This window comes from Hydra vulgaris, chromosome 01 (genome assembly GCF_038396675.1).
Source record: "Hydra vulgaris chromosome 01, alternate assembly HydraT2T_AEP".
NCBI classification, from domain to species: Eukaryota; Metazoa; Cnidaria; class Hydrozoa; order Anthoathecata; family Hydridae; genus Hydra; species Hydra vulgaris.
In genome coordinates this window covers 32344339-32367500 of record NC_088920.1, presented here as the reverse complement: position 1 = coordinate 32367500, position 23162 = coordinate 32344339, and the positions used below count along the sequence as shown (strand labels likewise).

At 28.4% G+C, this 23162-nt stretch overlaps 1 protein-coding gene across 1 annotated transcript in view; it reads right to left on the bottom strand.

Annotated features, from left to right (window-relative positions):
• The window catches only part of LOC100213567 (uncharacterized), a 120204-nt gene that overhangs the window by 47738 nt on the left and 49304 nt on the right, over window positions 1–23162 (bottom strand). The window contains exons 20-26 of the mRNA XM_065787917.1: window positions 21637–22527; window positions 12617–13185; window positions 6076–6319; window positions 5432–5951; window positions 2880–3664; window positions 1641–1814; window positions 1250–1504 (exon numbers count right to left, since the gene is read on the bottom strand). Of these exons, the coding sequence (XP_065643989.1) occupies window positions 1250–1504; window positions 1641–1814; window positions 2880–3664; window positions 5432–5951; window positions 6076–6319; window positions 12617–13185; window positions 21637–22527 (3438 nt within the window). The remainder of the gene's footprint in view (window positions 1–1249; window positions 1505–1640; window positions 1815–2879; window positions 3665–5431; window positions 5952–6075; window positions 6320–12616; window positions 13186–21636; window positions 22528–23162) is intronic.

The following is a 23162-nucleotide window of genomic DNA, read 5'->3' as shown; positions in this document are numbered from 1 at the left end:
ATATTAAATTATTAAATATTACAAATATGAGTAGCATAAGACACAAATGTGGTGCCGATTTTATGTCTTGGTCTCCAAGCTTCATGCTAAAATAAGCATTATAAGCAAATTTGACCCAAGGGGTGATAATAACCCACAAACATAACAAAAACTGTCAGGATGGTTTACACATCTGTGCCTCTCAGCCATCTTTTCAAACAAATTTACACTTTTTAATTTAGTTAAAAACGTGTAATAGATTTGTAGTCAGAGTCAGTTTTATAATTCACTTATAAACTTTCCACCTCACTTACAAAACACATAATGAAAGCCAATTAAATACTAAACTGCCTTTCAACTGTGGTAGTGGTGTAGAAGTAGAGCGTGCATCATGAGCAAGAAGTTCCGAGTTTGATCCCACCACGTTCCTGGTAGTACTGCGCTCAACTTGTTTCTCTGCGCAGCTGCCTTGTTCGTCAAGGTTCGTGTATTGGAGTTGAGAGAGAGAGTTACTGCAACAAAAGCCTCCTTGACTGTAGTAGCCTTCTCTGCTTTGGAGAGGTGAATTAGCATAACAAAAAAAAAGAGAAAAAAGAAGAAAACTACTGCTGATATCAGCTACTATACATAGGCCTTATCATTAGCCAAAGAAGCCAGCAGATTTTGATATTATTATCAACCAAATGGTGCTGTGAGAACAAATTTAAAGCCATCTAAGGTGGGAAACTGCAACTACAGCTATAAGAATAGTTGCATGACAAATGGCAACATGATGATTTGTTGCATGGCGAAAATATAATGGATTGCAAAAGTTGTAATTTAATATAACTCAAAATCCGGACTTGCTAGAAATATTCTGACTACATATTTGAAATCAGCAGCATTAATATATATAAAGTCACCTAACATCTTTTAAATTGCAGAAATTGTGTTGGACAGTGCTATTTGAATAGTATTATCTGGTAGGATGTACACCTAAGTAATTTGTATTTTATGCATGAACTTTACTGATAATATTTCTTATTATTTCTACAATTATAAAAAATGATTAACTCAAATATTTATAGAAACTTGATAATAAGTTGTACCCATCCTTTGAAAACCTTTGTATTCAACCTTTGTAGAAACAGTACCCACGCTTTGAAGATGTTATACTCAAACTTTGTAGGAGTTATACCCACCCATCGAAAAAGTTGTAACTACCTTTTTAAAAAGTTGTACTCATTAATTAATGCACATTTTAAATCATTTAAAAAAATAAAACTCAAACCTTCAGTGCAACTCAAACAATCGCCAGCTTGTGTCCTTCGAATATTGGGTTGAAATGTTCCTGCATTGCAAAGAATAGGTGAGGAAGATCCGTATGGGCAATAACTTCCTACTGGACATGGAAACTGCTCTTGACTTTGGGATCCTTCTGGGCAGTAATAGCCTTCACTACAAAGGCCTGATACATTTTGTAAACCAGCATTACCACAATAAAAACTTGGTGTACAATTTGAACATTCTTCTTGTGAAGTTAGACCTAAAAATAAATAATGTAATTGTAAAACCGCAATTAGTTTTATTATCTTTTTAAAATATAAAATGAACATTTCTTACTTTTATATTCTATGAACTATTTTATAAAATAACAAATCTAAAAGTTTCAAAATCATCACCTGTTCGAACACTGAATGTTCCTTTTGGACATTTTACAGGTTCAGCTGCACCATTTTGACAATAATATCCAATTGGGCATATATTTGCATCTTCTCCTTGATTTGGTATGCCACTTTTTGCATTTTTCCTACAGAAATACCCAGCTGAACATAAACCATTTGGCTCAAAAAGTCCTAGTAAACATATAGAGCAAACATAAACAACAGTGAGGTGGTAAAAATAAAATTATAGCATAATTTTTCTTATTTAATAAAGGATACTTACTTCGATACCTTCATTTTAATATAGGTTAAAAATAATAGATGGTCGTTTACCTCTCATTTTACTCTATATAATAGCAATAAGTGGCCCTCAACCCTATTTTTCTTTTTGTTCTATAGTATAGCAATAGGTGGCTCTCCACTCTATTTCTCCTTTTATTTTAAAAGATAGCAATAAGTGGCCCTCAACCCTATTTCTCTTTTTTTCTATAATATAGCAATAAGTGGCCCTCTACTCCATTTCTCCTTTTATTCTAATAGATAGCAATAAGTGGCCCTTCACACCATTTCTTTTTTTATTTTATAAGAAGTAATAAGTGGCCTTACATACCATTTCTCCTTTTATTCTATAAGATAGCAATAAGTGGCCCTCCACCCCTTTTCTCTATTTATTCTATACGATAAGAATATATGGACATAAAATGTTTACAGAAAAACTCTCATACTTGCTATTAAAATGAAGATATCATTTTATTAAATAATAAAGAAGTTATTGTATTGATAAATATTAATAAGATATCAATTTAAATTACATTTAATATTTAAACAATTTAAAGTTTTACATTTTAATCATGTTTACATTACACTTAAATAAATGTTATCAAAAATCTTGAAATTTTTTTTTTACTTAAAGATACAAATAAACTATCAGTATTGTAAGAATATTGTTCTAAAATAGTCCAGCACACAATTCATCTTACATCCCATAAAGGGAATGCAAGGTATGAGATTCAAATTAAATTCATTTGACTTGCAGATAATTATTTTACAACAAAAGTTCAAACATATTTTGCATCATATTAATGACAAAACTGAGTGTTTTATCTACTTTTATGTTATTTAAGTTTATTAAGCAAAACATAAAATATGTGATTTTTTTGAAGTCTGTTAAAATCATGTTTATATGTTTATTGGAATGAGATTGATTACTTTATTGCATAAACAACTTATTGCAAACCTTGCAATTACAAAATTTACCTGATTCTGAACAATATTGGCCAGGAAAACATGCATCACAATCCATTATGTCTACATTCCCTGTTTTATTGGAGAATGTTCCGACTGGACAAGCAGTATTTGAACCAAATATAGCTGTTCCATTTACACAAAAATGGCCTTTAGGGCATATATATGTATCATATGTTGTCATATTAACAAAAGGACAATAGTAGCCGGCCATACATGGATAACATGTTGATAACCTTTCAACTGGTCCATAAGTTCCAACAGGACATACCTCTGGTGTCTGAGTACCTTCTTTACAAAAAGAACCAATTGGACAAACTCCCCCATAACCTGTTTCTTTGCCATCATAACAAATATCAGTAGAATTTTTATTCAAAGTTTTATTCCCAAGAGGTGTAGGTCTATCAGCACCAAATGCACACCAATAACCTGGTTGACAATTTCCAGTATAAGTTGTAGCATTTTGAAACTGACAGTATTTTCCACTTGGACATGGTTGACAATCATTAACACTCTGATATCGAGGTTCCAAACCTAATGTACCAGGTGGACATGGTTTGAGATCTATTCCAGTACCAGATGGACAATAAAAACCTTTCAAACATGGTAAAGGCACACCTGATGTTAAGCAGTAAAAACCAGCTGGACAGAGATCACATTTTTCAGAATGAGTAGTGTTTGCCATACTGTTTGAAGCACAAGGAATTTGATCTGATGTACCTCCAGGACAATAGTTACCGATTCGACAATAGAATTCAGCTGGTTCAGGCTCACTTTGACCAGGTGGACAATAATAACTTAAAAAAAAAAGTAATTAATACAAAAATGTTTAAAAGATTTCAGAATTTCAAAATTTCAGAGTGATGACTTTCTGACTTCTAAATACAAAAACAGTAACTACTTTAAATTTTAACTTTAAATTTAAATGCAATTTTTAAAAATGCAAAGAACTTATTAAACAATATATAGAATTTATCAGACAATATATAGAATTTGTTAGACAATATACAGAATTTATCAGACAATATATATAACTTATTAGATAATATATAGAATTTATAAGACAATATATAGAGTTTATTGGACATATGGAACACATTGAGCATATGGCAATATTCATAAAAACATAAATTACGTTGGTGCGAAAGTAAATTCACATATTTTTAAATTTGATACATATTCTATAAGAAAATGCAGTCAACATATATATGGTACTTGAAAAAGCAACTTTTTTTATACATTAAAAAATATAAACTCAAATATTATATTGTATTTGTCTTAAATTGGTAATTTAGAAAATGCTCTTTGAAAAAATATATTTACAACATTGCATGCTTTACAAGTTTCAGCATATCAAATATGCAATAAAAACAGAGAGAATTTCTTCTGTTTATGGTGAGAGTGTTCGAGTTTGCCAAAATAAGAGTAGGTTGGGTAGGTTTGCAGTGGAAACTTCAATCACGAGGACCAGGAAAGGTCAGGTAGGCTTAAAAAAAGTTAAAAGCATTGGTTGAAGAAGACCCATTGTAATCGACTAGAGAATTAGTTAAACAACTAGGAATTAATCATAAAGATGTTTATATGACATGGCTTCAAAAGTTCAGTAAATGGGTTCCACAAGGCGTTTTCAAAATAACAATATGCAGCATAGAAATACCTGTATTTCTCATTGTAGTTCCTTTTTATTAAAGTGGGCTTTTAAAAAAATTTACCAGTTATATGCCAATCAGGATGTTGTTGTTTGGAAATAATAATCATCAAAAAAGGTAATGCTTGGCGTTTGGTGGGATATCAAAGGTATATTATACTATGGATTGTTGGAACCAAAGCAAACTATGATGAGTGGTAATTGCTACAATTGAGACATTTAAAAGAAAAAATAATAGAAAAAAGATCTGAACCATGTCATAGAAACTGTAAAGTCATATTGTTGCATGACAAAGCTGGATTCCATGTTGTAATGAGAACCAAGGAAACCATTATAGTGAAATGAAGCCTCAGTCCATTTACAGAGATGGGATTTGTCAGCTGGCTATAAAATGGCAAAAAGTCATGGATAACCATGTAAGTTTTTTTGAATAATGAATGTTGGTGTTATATTAAAAACTTTTGAAAAAAAAAAATTAAAGAAACTTTTGTAAAACAAAACCTCAAGATTCTCAAATAACTATATAATATAATTATATATTATAGAAGAGAATGTATTAATGACACTAACAACAATTCAATACTTTAGATATCTCAAAAAACATTCTAGAGTTTGTATTCTTATTTTTCTAGAGTTCAATTTATTATTATTTTTGTGTTTTTGTAGAGCTTAGTCTATACACCATAAATATCAAATTACCTATTTTTACCTAGCTTTTAAGAATAATAAAAAGAAGTACAAAATTAAAATTATAGTTTAAAAAGGAGTACAAAATCAAAAACAACACAAATACATGGAAAAACAATTTTTAAACATCATTATATATGTATGTATGTATGTATGTATGTATGTATGTATGTATGTATGTATGTATGTATGTATATATATATATATATATATATAATTATATTCATACCGAGAATGACAATCACCAGTTGGCTGAACAAGGCCTTCACCCTTACAGTATTTTCCACCAGTACAAGGAAAACAATCAGAAACATTTTCTCCGCCAGTTATGTTTCTAAAGGTTCCATTGGGACATGGAGTAGGATAAAATGAACCTACTTCACAGTACATTCCTGCTGGACACACATTTTCATCAGGAACAGTGGAATTAGAAATACAATAAAACCCAGCCAAACATAAACCAGTGGGCTGGGTGGAATTAAGCAAGCTGCAATATTTTCCACCAGGACATGGTTGACAATAATCAATTGATTTTGCTTTATTAACATCATTAAAAGTGCCCAAAGGGCAAGGTACTGGTTCATCAGTTCCTTCAGGACAGTAGAATCCTATAGGGCAAGGTCCTGCGATTGATTTATTAAATGTGCCTGATGGACAATAACATAATGGACATGTACAATTGGAAGTATTGGTAGAAACTGATACAAATTCTGGAGTAGATACAAATGCTCCACTTTTACAGTAATACCCTAATAGGTTAAAATAAAAATTAATTAAAAATTATTATCATTTTAAAATTGTTTAATTATTATTACAAGTTGTTATATAATATTTTTGATTGCTTTTAAAAAAATAGATATTCTCTAAATTAACCTTGTGAGCACATTGTTGAGAAATCACTCTGTCCTTCATTGCCACAATAAAAACCTCCAGGACATGGTATACATTCTTCAATAGTCTTAAGACCAGTTAAATTACTGTATGTACCACGAGGACATTTAAACTCATTATGGTACCGTGTCCCATTAGGACAAAACATTCCTTTTGGACATGTAAAGTTGAGGAAATGAATGATAGGACCATTAATATCAGTACAGTAGTATCCAGAAGGACATATCTATGATAAACAACTATTATTAGTATAGGTAGTATGCTAAGAGTACAAGGTGATACAACCACACAGGGTGAACACAATATAAAAAATATAACTGTCTATGTCACAAAAAGAAATACTAAATTATCTACCTAGAAATACTAAATTATCTATTATCTATTATATAAAATATCTATCAGTGCCAAATCCCAGCGATAATTCGGGTGGTACCGGCCGTGAAATATCCCCCTTTCCCCACAAGAAAAAAAAAAGTCACTTTTTTTGTTGATAATTATGTATTTAAAAAGCCCCTTTAAATGAATTTTTATAAGCAGTTTGTTTTACCCAGACATCTTAAGGCATTTAAAAACATGTCTTACAAACCTGTTGTACTGTTTTTTAGATTCAGGTTACTACTTAAATTCAAGCTTTGTTAAAAAGCATTAAGAACAAATTTTACGACCAAAATGGCAATTTCATTATAACTTACTTATTCAGCCATTTACTGTAACGCTTATTTGCTGGATTATTTAAATTGTTTTTTTTTATTGCTTATGCGGCCTTTTTAGATTAAATTATTGTAAAAAATTTGTTTTTTGTTAATGGATTAAATTTTTTGTTAAAAACAAATGTTTTTTTTTTTCTATTAAAAAACTTTAAAACATGATTTTAAAATAAAATATATAATTTAAATTAACTTTGAAGGAATGTAATATTGAATTTAATAATATTGGAATTTATTATTATTGGAGTTCATAGCTAATGGACTCAGCTAATTAGTTTAGCTTAGTTTGGGCACCAATACTGGTCAAATGGTATGGGACTATGTCCAGATACGGCACTGTCTATGCATTATATTAGCTGCAAAAAAAGAAATGTTTTTTTCACTTATAAAGCATTTTGGTACTTTAAAAACACAAACAAAGCTTATGACTTAATCAAATTTATATGACAATATATATCTTATATTGATTTTATCATTAACTTTCCTAAACTAAAAAAAACTAATACAAATATTGATCAATAATTTAATAGCAACAAATACAAAAGGTCACAAATAAATATTGTAATAAGGTATCCATTAAATATTGTAAGAATACTTGCTTTTAGTAATATACCAAAATATTGTAAGAATACTTGCTTTTAGTAATATACCAAATAATGAAAGAATACTTGCTTTTAGTAATATACCAAAATAATGTAAGAATACTTGCTTTTAGTAATATACCAAAATAATGTATGAATACTTGCTTTTAGTAATATACCAAAATAATGTAAGTATACTTGCTTTTAGTAATATACCAAAATAATATAAGAATACTTGCTTTTAGTAATATACCAAATGTTGTAAGAATACTTGCTTTTATTAATATACCAAAATATTGTAAGAACACTTACTTTTAGTACCAAAATATTGTATTAACAACGATTATTCGTAATAACGTTAATAAGAACGATGTTATTCATAGTTTTTGTAGAACAACCACTATGAATAACATACTCCATGTTATACATGTTTTTTGTAGAACAAAAACTATGAATAACATGGAATAATTTTTAAATTCATTTTTGGTCATTTTTTGAGTAAAAAGATTTTTAATAATATTTTTTATTTTTTATTTTTTTTTCAATTTTATTATTTATTGTTTATTTATTCATTACTTAATTATTCTTACAATATTTTGGTATATTACTAAAAGCAAGTATTCTTACAATATTTTGTAATTTACTAAAAGCAAAATACTGTTTTATGTTACAGTTAAACTGCTTCATGTTTATATCGTACCTTTATATTGTTCAATAATTTTTAACTTTGATTGATGGTTTGACTAATTTTGATGGTTGATTGACTAATAATTTAACTATTTGCATCTTGCATAAAAAAAAAGACAAATTGTATGACTTCTAAGAAAAAGAAAAAAGTGACAAGAACAACAAATAGGATCACTTTCAAACTATGTGAAACCATACTTTAACATGCTAAAAACACATATAAAAGCCAGGGCTCATCAAAAAACTCAGTTCTGAGACGACCATCACTGAAAAAAGGTAGAAATGTTATATCATAATATAAAAGATGAGATATATATAAAGCATGTACACAAAATAAATGTGAAAGAATAAGCATGTCATTTTTTTCAGTGGTTGTATTAAAATCTTTTTAATTGTTTTGTATTTCGTTTACAACGTGTTGTGGTTTCAAAAAAATATGTTAGTTTTTGGATTTAACTTGAAATTAGTTTTAAAAGTGATAAAAGAAGAAGACGTAAGAGAAAAAATTATGCACAAATATTTACAAAACCCTAGTAGTAGCTACAATTTGTTACACACTGTTAGTCGTGCTATTCAACATTTTTCTCAAACAAAATCGATCAAATGCAAATCTGGTGGTGGAAGAAAGGAAGGTTTTAAAGATATAAAACTAGTTAGAAAACTGGTTAACAGTTTTAAAAATATCCCAAGCCTTTCACTAAGGGAACGCGCAAAAGTATATGGATTTTCTCATATTTTTGTTGCAAAAAGTAGAAACAAACATGGTTTTTATTCTTTCAAAGCACAAAAAGTGCCCAACCGTTCTGAAACTCAACAAAAAAGTGCAAGAACCCGCGGCAGAAAGTAGTATGAAAATTTTATTTCTAAAAATTTCTGTATTATTGAAGACGATGAAACTTATACCAAGTACGATCATCAACAAATTCCTGGTGCTGTTTATTATATTGCCAAATATAGATGAAAAGCAGATAAAAAATTTAAATACACAAAACATGACAAGTTTGCTAAAAAAGCTTTGATTTGGCAAGCTATTTGCAGTTGTGGCATAAAATCAGCACCTTATATTTCTCAGTCCACACTTTCTGTCAAATATATGTTAAAGAATGTTTACAAAAACGCCTTTTACCTCTCATTAAATCACACAATAACAGACCTGTGTTCTGGCCTGATTTAGCTTCAATTCATGACTGTAAACTAGCTATGGAATGGTATGAAAAGAATAATGTGAAATTTGTAACTAAAATATAAATTTTCCAAATTGCCCAGAAATGAGAGTTATTAAAAAGTACTGGGCTATAATTTAAAAAAAAAATGAAAAAAACAAAAGAGCTTTGCAGAAACATTAAAGATATTAAAATATCATTTAAAAAAGCATCAAAAAGTTTTGATTCTTATTCTGTGCGCAAGCTTATGGGTACCACTAAAGCAAAAGCTCGAAATTTTATTAGATCCCCACAGGAAAATTAAAAAATTTTTTTTTAATGTTTGATCTTCTTATATTATTGTATTAAAATTATTACTTGGTTTGAAATAAAAATTGAGGAGTACTTTTTTTAGTTGTTTTTCTACTTTCACATTTATTTTGTGTACACGCTTTACTAAAAAAAGATACCAGGATACTATAAATAAGTCAATGAACAAGATAAAGGTTAAAGGGAATTTTGTTAATTTGTGATATATATATATATATATATATATATATATATATATATATATATATATATATATATTATATATTGTGTATGCTACAAAAAGAACATCTGAAATTGTGACTGGGTTACAGACTAAAACAAACTGAGTCAAAAATGCATAATTACGAGATTTATTAAGTAAATTTTGTAAGTTTGAGAAGCAAATTTTATTTAATTTTAGGAAACAAAAAAAATAGTCACTAAGAGTTTGTTTTTTATAGTTATAAATTTTGAAAAATTTCTTCATTGTTATCCAAAATATTCTCATTTTCTACTATATGCAATCTTATTTTTAATCAGAACTCCTCCACCTCATCCTCCAAACTCCACTGCCTTTTTCTCCTCATCTTTTCCTTTAACTCTTTCACTTTCTCTGAACCTCTAAAACACATTTCTGACCTTTTCCCCTCCTTCTCTGAACCTCTGCATCTCATCTTCTGACCTTCTCACCTCCTCCTCTAAACCCCTGCAGCACATCTTCTGACCTTCTCACATCTTTCTCTGATTTAAACAAATCTTATTCTGGAAACAAAAATATACCAATTGATTTTGCATCTAAAAGTGCAGGAAATATTTTCCGGTCAAAAAAAAATCAAGTTAAATTTTTCAAATAAATGAAAAAAAATGTTTGATGCTTTAAAAACTTGAAAAAGATTACCATGTTTCAATACCTGAGCAGGATATTGTCATGTAATACAACTATGTGCTTGATTTTAATATCATTCAAAGGTAGCATCGCTTTAAAATGATTTAAAAAATTTCTTAGAATTTTTTAGTGATCTCAAATATTATATCTAAACTCTTCTATTACATTAAATTTTTCTAAGAAATATCGAGGTAATTAATAAATAAGAAATATCAAGGTAATCAAATGATTGAATCTAAATTAGAAATTGAAAGCTTTAAACTACAAACAAAATCAATGAAGAAAAGTTAAAAACAAAATCAATAAAACTTTTGCAGTCTATACATGCTCAGTTGATGACACATATCCTAATATTGAAATTGTTTTCTGATCAATTGATTTAAAACTAATTTCACAGCAAAGCTTTGTTATTGGATTTCAATTCAGAGAAAAATAACCATTAGCACTAAGATTTGAGAAATTTAAATTCAGATAGTAAATTTTGTAATTATTTTTAAAAAAATTTATAGATAAAGAATTTATATTATATGAAGTTATTGTCATGGATATTATACAGAGTTATTTTCAAAGTTCATATAGCCTCAAGAATGGAAGAAGCACAAACAAGGAAAATAGTGTAATCTAATATTTCTATACTTAAAATAAATATATTAGCAGAGTTTAAGAAATAAAATGTCTTTTCAAAGGAGTCAACTTATCAAAGAGCTATTACAAACTTGTTTGTAATAGCTCTTTGATAAGTTTAATGTTTCTAAAGATTGTAGAAAAACTACAATTAATCTTTAAGAAACATTAAATTGAAATTTAAAACCATACTCTTAAACACCATACCATTTAATTTAAAACCATACTCTAAAATACCATACCATTTAATTTAAAACTATACTCTTAAATACCATACCATTTGATTTAAAACCATATGAAAGAAAATATGAAACAAGTCTTTTTTAAACAAAGCAGCTACATGGAGAAACAAGTTGATTCTGGTACTACCAGGGAAGTTACAGGTTTCAAACTCTGTACCTTTTGCTTAGAAAGCAAAAACTCTTCCACTGCACCAAAAAATTACAATAAATTTATAATCTAAATTCCTTAAAGTGTTGGTAATATTTTACCTGTTAATACTTTGAAACTTTGTTTTATTTAAAATAAATTTTTAATATTCACAATTACAGTTCATTTAAAATCTAATTTACAAAGTGCAAATAAATAGTTATCAAACTGTCAAAATGTGAAGAAGAAGTTACATTAACAAAGCATTAACACTAAAAAAGATAATTTAATATTGTAAGAAGATACCAAATTATGTAAAATTATGTTGCTGTGTAAATTTCAGAATAAGAGATAAAAAAATTCAGAACTAATTAGTAATGTAGGTTTTATTTACTTTATTTACCATTATTTACTATTATTGTGTGAAAACAATAATAATTAAAATAGATGCTTAGGAAAATTTTTTAATTTATGAAGATTTAGAAAGACTGTTTCAAAAACTTATAAGTTAAGAAAACATTAAAAAGGTAAATTTAGGATTGGTATCATATTGATTGCAATAAAATTCAAAAAGTTTAAGAATAACTCATGTTGTCTAATGTTAACACTAAGTAGTTATGGGTAATTGATTACCTAGAAGTAAATTTAGAAAGGAATTAAACTATTTTTTTTTTTGTATACTTATTTATTAATTGTAAACTCCATACAAATGAACTTCTTTGGTGTCAACATCTCATAGCAGATCTTGATTGAAAATTTCTAAATAATAGGTAGACTGATCTGTTGTTTTTTAAACAGGTGGACTGCTCTGTTAAAAAAAATTTTATTTTAGTAAAGTTTATATAGGAAAGTTTTTTGTTTTAAAAGACTCAAAATTTATAACTTATACAAATTATTATTTAAAAAAAAATCATCAACAGAGTTTTTTTGTTATAAAAAAAAAAAACTAGAGTTACCCACCTTTTAAGAGGGAGAACATGCTAAGTTACCCGTCAGTCAATTATATTACAATTAAAACATGACACAAAACCACAAAATATTATAAACTAAATGCACTTGACAAAAGGGAGAATTTATTTAATCAAACCATTACCAGGCTTTCCTTTTAAATAGAGGACACCTGATAACTCAATAAAAAACAAATCAATTTTTGTGGATAAAAATTCTTGCAACTTATACAACATTTAAATCTGTAAACAATAATTAAAAATTACATACTTTGCAGTCATCTTGCATTATTTCATCTTGGTATGTACCAGGTAGACATTGTGAAGGAATTGCAGAAGCTTGTTTACAAAAAAACCCAGCTGGACATAAAAATTCATTTGGAGTAGCTTTTTGTTGCCCGCTGGGGCAATAATATCCAGGACTACATGGTCCTGTTGGAACAATGTTTCCATATCCTTGGCAAAAATAACCTGGTGTGCAAGTTAAGCAATTTAAAATACTTTCACTGTTTGTGTTATTTAAATAGGTTCCAGGAGGACACATTATTGGTGTATCACTACCAGATGGACAGTAAGCTCCTCTTGGACATACATTACCTGTTATGTTGTCATTTGGGCGAGATATATAAGCACCATTAACACAATAATATCCTGCAGAACAATTTCCAAATGGTACTTTATCACCTTGATTAGGACAATATTTTCCACTGTCACATTTTATTGGTACAGGAGATGCTTTTGGACAATAGTTACCTGGTGGACATATACTATCTCGAGAACTAATAGATCCTAATGAGCAGAAATATCCAGCTTCACATTCACCACTGACGTTAGATGCTCCTAAAATATATTTTTCAACTTGCTATGTTTTTAATATAAAAAAAATTAAATTACAAAGTATTTAAAAAAATCAAAGAATATAATTAAAAAATGCAATCAAAAATTAAAACACAATATATGTATGTTTCAGAAGAACTTCTAAACATAAAAAACAAAAAAACAATTTATTGCTGTATTTATTACCTGCCTATGTGTGGTTATGTAATGTTCAATCTTATAATAATCATATATATATATATATATATATATATATATATATATATATATATATATATATATATATATATATATATATATATATATATATATATATATATATATATATATATATATATATATATATATATATATTTAAACAACTTTAAAAAGTATTCTACACAATAGAGTGCTCAATGTTCTTAAAAGAACAGAGCAATTATATATTAGTAGAAAATCACCTAACTAAATTTTTTTCCATTTGACACTGTGTTTCATCAACAAAGATTCATCAGAAATGAATGATCAAATTAATAAAACTTCAATTTATACCAAAAATTAAATTACAGGAAGTTGCAAATGTCTTAACTACTGTAAATTTTCAAACAACGCATTTATATACCACATTTTTTGATAAACAACTTCCACTCATTGGACAATTGATTTTTTGTTTACAATTACAATTTTCTGTAGTTTTTTCATTTAGGATTTCTTTTTTGTTTAACAAAGCCTTATTGTGACCTTTTATAATCCTTTCCATATTTTTTGCGCAACTGTAGCTAACTTTAATTGTATTTCGATTAAAAATTTTATGTAATTTATTAGATCGCGGGTTGTTTCCTCTAAGAATGTACCTGATAAACAATATATTGACATAACAGAGGGTGAATGGAAAAAACGTTTAATTTACAGTAGTTAAGACATTTGCAACTTCCTGTAATTTAATTTTTGGTATAAATTGAAGTTTTATTAATTTGATCATTCATTTCTGATGAATCTTTGTTGATGAAACACAGTGTCAAATGGAAAAAAATTTAGTTAGGTGATTTTCTACTAATATATAATTGCTCTGTTCTTTTAAGAACATTGAGCACTCTATTGTGTAGAATACTTTTTAAAGTTGTTTAAATATATATATATATATATATATATATATATATATATATATATATATATATATATATATATATATATATATATATATATATATATGTATGTATGTATGTATATATATATATATATATATATATATATATATATATATATATATATATATATATATATATATATATACATTTTCAGACTTTTTTTTTTTAATGACAGTAAAATTATTTCTCTAACAACATGTCAATAACAAGTTCATATGTAGTTACTTTTTTTTAATAATTTACTTTTTTCAAAGGAATACAAAAAATATACCAGAAAAAAATTGTAAAAAAAATAGACGCATAAACTTTTTAATTGACTTCCGTTCTACTTTCTTGTCAACCCAACTGTTATTCATAATGATTTTTTTAATTTATGTTAGTTTTACAATTTCCCATAAAGTGTTGGATAAAATTACTTATGATGATCAGTTTAGTCACATTTAAAGTCTTTTTAAATAATTTGATAAGACCTAAAAGTAAATGTACGAAATAAATAAATGTAGAAATGAGTAGAAAAGCAGTAAGCAAAGCAACAAAGTGACAAATGAATAGGTCAATGATTAGTAATAGAGAAATAGCAAGAAAATTAAAAATTTCAGAGAATTGCGTCAGATATACTCTAAAGACATTTAAAACAACAGGTGGCATCCAATGCCATGCAGGACCAGAAAGGTTAAAAAAACTACTGAACACAAAAATAGTCTTATTTTTGGTCAAGTAAGAGCCAATGTGGAAGCAAGTAATTTTTAGTGATGAAAGTAACTTTGAAGTAATAAATAGAAAAAGCAAAATTCTTGTTAAAGATTTAAATTGGGAGTATATAGTAATCGCTTTGTTGTACCGAGGTTGCAAAGTGGCAATGGCAGTGTTGGTTTTATGGGGATGCTTTAATTTTAACAGAGTAGGAATGTGTAACATTTATACAGGTTGAATCAACCAACATACATATATAGAAACGCTAGAGAACTGCATGGTTCCATCAGTGGACATGCTGATTGATCAAAATGAATGGTGGCAATTTGAACAAGATTTGCCACCTTCCAACACAACTCATACAGTAAAAGCATGGAAGAAAATAAAGTAAATTAAATGCCCTGTCCAGCTCAATCACTAGATTTGAATCCAATCGAATCTATTTGGACTTCATCCATAAATAGCCTAAAATAAGAATTAGGTACCATTTGGAGGAGTTCCAAACAAAATCTGGAACAATCTTGTAAAATCGATGAAAAAAAGATGTGCTGCTTGCAAAAAAGCTTGTGGGGGGATTATATAAAAATAGAAAATTTTAAATACTACTACTATAATAAATGATACTAATACTAATAACTACTAATATAATACTATACTAGCTTGTGGGGAGATATTTTAAATACTAGTTAAGATGTTATTTTTGTTGCTTTATTTTTTATATGTATATATTAATTTTTATATATTGCAGTTTTTTATTTTTTGTTATTATGTTTGATAACGCTTTTATATACAATGTTATGTTTTAGTATGCCATCTAAGATGCAAGATTTGTCTAAAAAAGATTTTTCTCACAGATAAAAAAAATTGTTTAATATCTACTATAGTTTTAATTTGTATATATATATATATATATATACACATATATATATATATATACATATATATATATATATATATATATTAGGGATATGACTTTTTTGCAACCTACTAGGCCTGTATCGTAATTCAATGAACTTTTATGTAAAAAGAACGAATAGATGTTTCATTTTGACATATTTTGAAAAAAGGTCACCCCAAAACCAAAAAATCGAATTTTCAATAGGTACACTTTTGTACAGTAAATGAATATTAAAGGCTGAAGATGTTGTAAGAGTCATACTCCTGTTGTTATTTTATTTTTTTATGCAACATGTACTGTGATATAACAAAAAACATTATGTGATATATAATTATACAAGTATTACAAAATTAACAATATCAAAGCGTCTAGTACAACAATATACATAACTGTCTGTGTCTATAGGCCTACTGTGTTTAGTACATGGGTCACATGATGCTCACGTCTCATAAAGAGTCTAGCGCTTATTACTTAGAATGAATCGAAGTTGCAGTTTGTCTTTCTTTCTGCAGGAAGCATACAGGTCTTGCATCACCTTGATTGCACGTTCAGCTATCTGATTACTTCGTGGTATGTCGATGACGGATGGCTCTTTCTTCCAGTGATTTTTGAATGACTGCAATGCCTTTTTGTAAGGCTTCAATACATCAGATAAATTCTTGAAGTCATTGTCATTGTACTTTTGACTACTAAACCAATGTTCTGCCCACTCATATGAAATGAACCTGCAAACCTTCTCCAAATTCTTTCTCGCTTCAGGCATAAGAATGAACGCCAGAATGGCGAGAATGGCTCTTGAGTTCCATCTGGCATTGCTCATATTAGGAATGTTCTGAAAGTGAATCAGAGGGAAGTTTCTTTGTTCTTCATAGAACCTAAACACTCTTGTTAAATGGTACAAAAACTTCATATCGTCTCTCCACCCTGATTTATCAAGAATTTCTACAGTTCCATTCACAAACTTATCCTTCAGTTCATCATACTTATTCAACAGTTCAGACACAAATGGGTATTCAATGTTTGGAGATTTGGTATCACCCCCAAGTTCTTCGTCCATCACCAGACGGAAAATCCTGTCTAGTACGTGATGCTGACAACCGATAAATTGTGGTATTGTGACACCCTTTAATTTAAACATACGTTGCAACTTCACAACAACTCCATTTCTCTTCCCAGTATTGACGTTTGTTGTATCAGTAATGATCATCTTAATTGAATTCCACAAATTGTATTCATCAATAAGTTTGGCAATTTTTTCAGCAACAGTTTCAGCTTTGCCATCTTTTAAACGCAGTGCATCAAGTTTCACGTCAGTTCTTTCATTCTGAAGTACAACTACCTGATATTCCTTATCATCTATTCGTTTGCCGTCAAAGTGTAAGGACCACTGTTCCATTTTAAGTTGTTGTATCATTTCTTTTTTTAATTTACCTGCCTCTTTGAATATGGACTTGTAACTTGCTGATTGACTTGGAGTTGGAATATCAATACCTTGTTGTGATAATACATTGCATATTTTAGCAGCTTTCTTTGTGGAAACTCCACTTGATGTAACCATACTTACAGCAAATTTACTTTTGTAGTGCTTTCTAGTTTTTTTCTGAGTGTCCTCATCATCGTCTTTATCACCGTCGTCGTCTTCATCATCTTCACTCTTACTTTTGCAGTTTTCAGATTCAGTACCACTGTCTGTGGTAGACAGGACTTGTGATGTGGAAGGTATTGCTGTTCCAGACTGGACTTTCCTTCTCTTGGAAGGGTGAATGGTTTCTTTACTTGCCACTTGTCCTGTTGAGTACCCCACCTGTCCTTTACTTTCTTTTTGTAGGTGGTATAGACGTTTATCTTCCGAGGATAACCACTGGCCATTCACTTTCGTGATGTCAAATAATGCATTGAGAACATCATATTTTCCACGCTTGACACATTCATCATAGACCTTCAGCACCTTCATAAGCTTTGCTCTTATCACTTGATCAGACACACGTGGAAAATTCAGTTTATTGTCCCACAATTTTGTAATTTCCTTAGAAATTTGGTCTATTCGTTCTTTTCTTCCTTTAACATATGCTCCGAGAAACTGGTATCTTCCTACGATCTGCAATTGAAGTGGTATTCTGGATTTTTCATCGAGTGAATGTTCTTCTACAGCCACGCTTCCTCTTCTTCTGTGTGACTCTTGAAATCTCACCAAATTTTTAGTCCAAGTCTTCTTGTTCTTTGTTACTGTGGTATGACTTTTCTTGTGAGACATCATATAATATTGTTACGACTTTACGGATAGCTGAGCGTAAATATCCGTTTAATAAAGTCGTTTAATTAATAAAATACTTTAACTGTATAGTAATCCAATTATAGTTCGATAATCCAGTCAATGTTGATAACAGTTCGATAATCCAGTCCGTATCCTTACGATAATGCTACAACTACTTATACTTCGTACACTTACAGCGTCTTTAGTTCGCTACAGTAGTTCCTTATTAGCTCAGTTACACGCAGAGTACTTCATAGAACTATTCACATTATCAACACTGAGCTCTGACAGCAGCTCGCTTATATAATTATTTAGAGCTTCCAGAATGTTCTACTAAGTTCTATAATCTTCTACAGTCTGTTACAGTCGTCTATATCACCGTGGTAACACAATGATGTCATCACATAACAATTCCAAGTATTTGCCGGCACACGGCCGTTTCGTTGCCATGGTAACGTGTGGCGTTATATTTATAAATTCATAACAAAATAATGAAATAAATAGAATTAAGCTGAGAATTAAGCTTAAGATTAACACATCGGTCAAAAATGAATGTATAAAAATGGTAAATCAAATTTTTATTTTGGGGGTGACCTTTTTTTGTTGCAGAAAGCTATTTGGGCCTTTTTTCATGATTTTAGGTAAAAGTTCATCGATTTATGATACAGGAAACATTTTATTTGAAAAAAAATTAAAAAGTCATATCCCTAATATATATATATATATATATATATATATATATATATATATATATATATATATATATATATATATATATATATATATATATATATATATATATGTATATATATATATATATGTATATATATATATATATATATATATATATATATATATATATATATATATATATATGTATATATATATATATATATATATATATATATATATATATATATATATGTATATATATATATATATATATATATATATATATATATATATATATATATATGTATATATATATATATATATATATATATATATATATATATATATATATATATATATATTCAGTGCTTTCATAAAAAATAAGCACAGCAAAATTTCGTTGCTTAAAGCATATTTAAACTACCATAAAAATTAAAACTATAGTAGATATTAAACAATTTTTTTTTATAGCGTTTCTATATATGTATGTTGGTTGATTCAACCTGTATAAATGTAACACATTCCTACTTCGTTAAAATTAAAGCATCCCCATAAAACCAACACTGCCATTGCCCCAAGAAAATTTTTTTTATAATGAATGCAAGTTGTAAATGTTACCTGAATTCATACTCTTTAAGACTGCACTTTAATATTTACATGAAATTTAGCCGTTTGGGCTACAGAGCTTAAAGAGTAAAAACAGAGGCAACTAGCCCCAGTCTCCTCTATGCTTACCCAAACCAACTTAAATTTAGCGACCAAATTAATAAATTGCCTGCCCAAACCAAACCCTCAGTCGATGTAGTGGCACTCCTCACGTGTTCTACCTATTTGCCAGTCGATGTTCAACAAGAAAATAGAATTAGCCTCACCTTTATTTTTAGTTCTAATTTAACAAAAATAGCAGTGAAACAATTATTAAATCTACTTTATTTCTTATTATCTTCTACTACAATTAAAAAGTTTATAAATTGGTATGTTTAATTAATTACAAATGGAAAAATAATTAAAAATATTCAATTTGTGGATACAAAATAATTTCTGGATTTTCTTTCAATACAAGAAAATACAGAAAATATTTTGTTTTACGCTTATTTAATATTTAGTATTGCTTCCTGAATTTTTAATGATTTCAAATATGTGATTTGACATACTAGTCACAAGATTTTGGATAATTTCTATAGATATTTCATTCCAAGCTTCTCTGATACGAGTTTTCAGCTCCAATGTGGATTCAAATTGTTTACCATTTTCATAAACCTTTCTAGAAATTATTCCCCATAGATTTTCAATTGGGTTAAGACCTGAACTGGATGGACCAAATGTTAAAAACTTTATGAGCACTGATTTTACAGTCATTGTTTAACATACAAATAATAATAAAAAACAAAGTCACCAATGCATATCAACAGATCAAAATATACAAGTAAACTCAAATTAATTATTGATGAGGCTAATTATATTTGTTACCACAAATATCAAGTCTTACACATTTTACGGTTTTATCAAATGTACCGCAATTTAATTATGCTATGTTATAATCTAAAAAGTTGTTGTTTGTAACAATAATTATAAGTGTGTGAATACAAAAGATGTAAACTGCACAAATTTGCTTACAAATTTACAAAATATTGGATCAGCACATGGTGAGGCTAATTCTATTTTCTCCACTGTATATTTAATATATATATATATATATATATATATATATATATATGTATATATATTTATATATATATATATATATATATATATATATTTATATATATATATATATATATATATATATACTTATGCAGAATAAATATATTCTCCATCATCATTATTTAGTTTATGCAGAAACAGAAGCCATCACTGGCATTTTTGATATCACCCGTGTAAATGCTCAGACTTTGATTGACTTACACAATCAACCTTTAAACAAGAACACATATTAGTAGTGGAATAGAAAGTCAAAAGACTGTCAAAGAAGAAATAGACCGCTTAAAAAGGGAAGAATAGGTTGTTGGAAAGACATAGGAAAACAAAAGAAATACCATTATCACTCATATCAATGTCGAACTTTAAGATTAGGCAGTAACAAAGGAAAAAGACAACATCTAATTTGTTCCAAAATTAAAATTTATCAATGAATATAAATTTAAATGTTTTAAAAATATATATATTTAATGTTATATTTGGAGTAGGTGGGCCAATGTTTTAGGAGTTTTTCTCAGTTGCAAAGAATTTTAAGAGGATATAAAGTTATATTTAGGAGGAATGTTATACTTCAGAATGTATTGGGTTATAATCAAGAGGGTATTAATTTATATTAGTAGTTTACAATAGTCTATATTAGTTATGGATATTGCCATGGCTTCCTTTGATTTTACTTTTTTTCAGATTATGGTAAATTTTTGTTACACTGACTGAATTTTAAAATGTTGCAAGTTTTAGTAAGAGCATGAAGTCATTGACTAAAATTTTGATTGGATTTAGAAACCCTAGTTCATACTAACTTAATGGTAACTACTTGAGTAAAAATTATATTAAGTGCTAATTTTTATATTAAAATCTTATTTTTAACTATTTTAAAAGTAAATTTCTTTGCCTTAAACTTAATAATGGTAATGAAATACACCTCAATTGTTTTTATTTAAAAATTCTGTGTATTCAAAAAGAGCTATTTTTACCACAAACATTTTTAATCAATATAAAGTTTCAATGAAAAATTTCAATTAAAAATTTTTGAGTGAAAAATATAATAAAATTCCGACATTCTCAACATTATTATATAAAACACAAGATTCTTTTTTTAATAAAATAATTACCTGGAATACTGCAATAATATCCAGGAGTGCAGAGAAGACAATGCTCTTGGGAATACCGTTGAATTAAATTATTGAAAGTACCAACAGGGCAGGGATTTATATACGGAGAAGTTGCATTTTCTTCACACCAATAACCCATTGGACAGTAAATTGGAAACACACTTCCAACTGGGCAATAAAATCCACGAGGACAGCTGAAACATTCAGCTTTGCCAGACTCATTATTGTATGTACCACTAAGACAAGGTATTGGAGAAGCTGATCCTTCAGGACAAAATGTTCCAGAAGGGCATACTCCACCATAACTAGAATTACTAGGTTCTTTTTCAGGAGAACCTGCTAAGCAAAAAAATCCTGGGGAGCACTTTCCTGTAGCATTCATCTGAGTTCCTTGATCACAATAATATCCTTCATTACATTTAAAACATTCATCTGCAGATTTAAGGTGAGTTACATCACTATACGTACCAGGTGGACAAGGTGAGGGTGAAGAAGAACCAATTGGGCAGTAATATCCACCAACTGGACACGGGCCATATGCGCAACCGTCTATACCACATAAAGCTTGTAAAGCAGGATCTTTAGCAACTGCACTAGATAAGCACCAAAATCCAGCATCACATAAACCAGTGTAATTTCCTATGACTGTACCATCACAATATCGACCACCAGGACAAGGTGAACAATCGCTAATTTTTTTTAGATTTTCAGATGCACCATAAGTACCTATTGGACATAATAATTGAGCACCCATGCTAGTTAGAGTGCTGTTACCTTCATAACAATAATAACCACGAGGACAAGGAAGAGGATTTATTGGACTTCCTTGGCATAAAAATCCAGCAGGGCAAACAGTACAACTGCTAGCGCCTGCACCATTAGCATAGTAACCTAAACAGTTTAACATTAAAATATCAAAAAAATGCAAAAATTTTTAAGTAAAAATAAAATTTATATTTTTATTATAACGACTAGGGTAAAATGGGGTAAAGTGAACTATTTTGATAATTTTTAAAATATTTTAGTTAAAAAAATAATTTGCAGCTTTGATACTTTTAAACACTAAATGTGTTAGTTACAGTATGAAACAAAATACTCAAGGTAAAAACTAAGACATCAATTTTCAATGTGTTGAAAATTGATGTCTTGACAAAAAATAAGCTATTAATTGGGTAGTTTACCCTAAACTAAAGCAAAAAAAATTATTGAGTTTAAAACTTAAATTTTACTTTTTTTTAGGCTTAGTTTTAGTATACATATTATTTAGTAGTTTTAGTTTTGCCACATTACAACAAGGTCAAAGTGAAGTAACAAGTGAAGTAAACAACAATGTTACCAGCTAGTTTGGGTTGGTTTTTTCTGTTATAACAGCTTTTTGTGTGAACTTTTTTGTTTTTATTTTAAATATAAAATCTTTCATTTATTTATTTTTGAACCTTTTGAAAGTATCTTCTAACGTTAAACAAAGAACTATATAGATTTATGACCTTCAATCTTGATACTATTTAGAAAGAAATTCACCACAC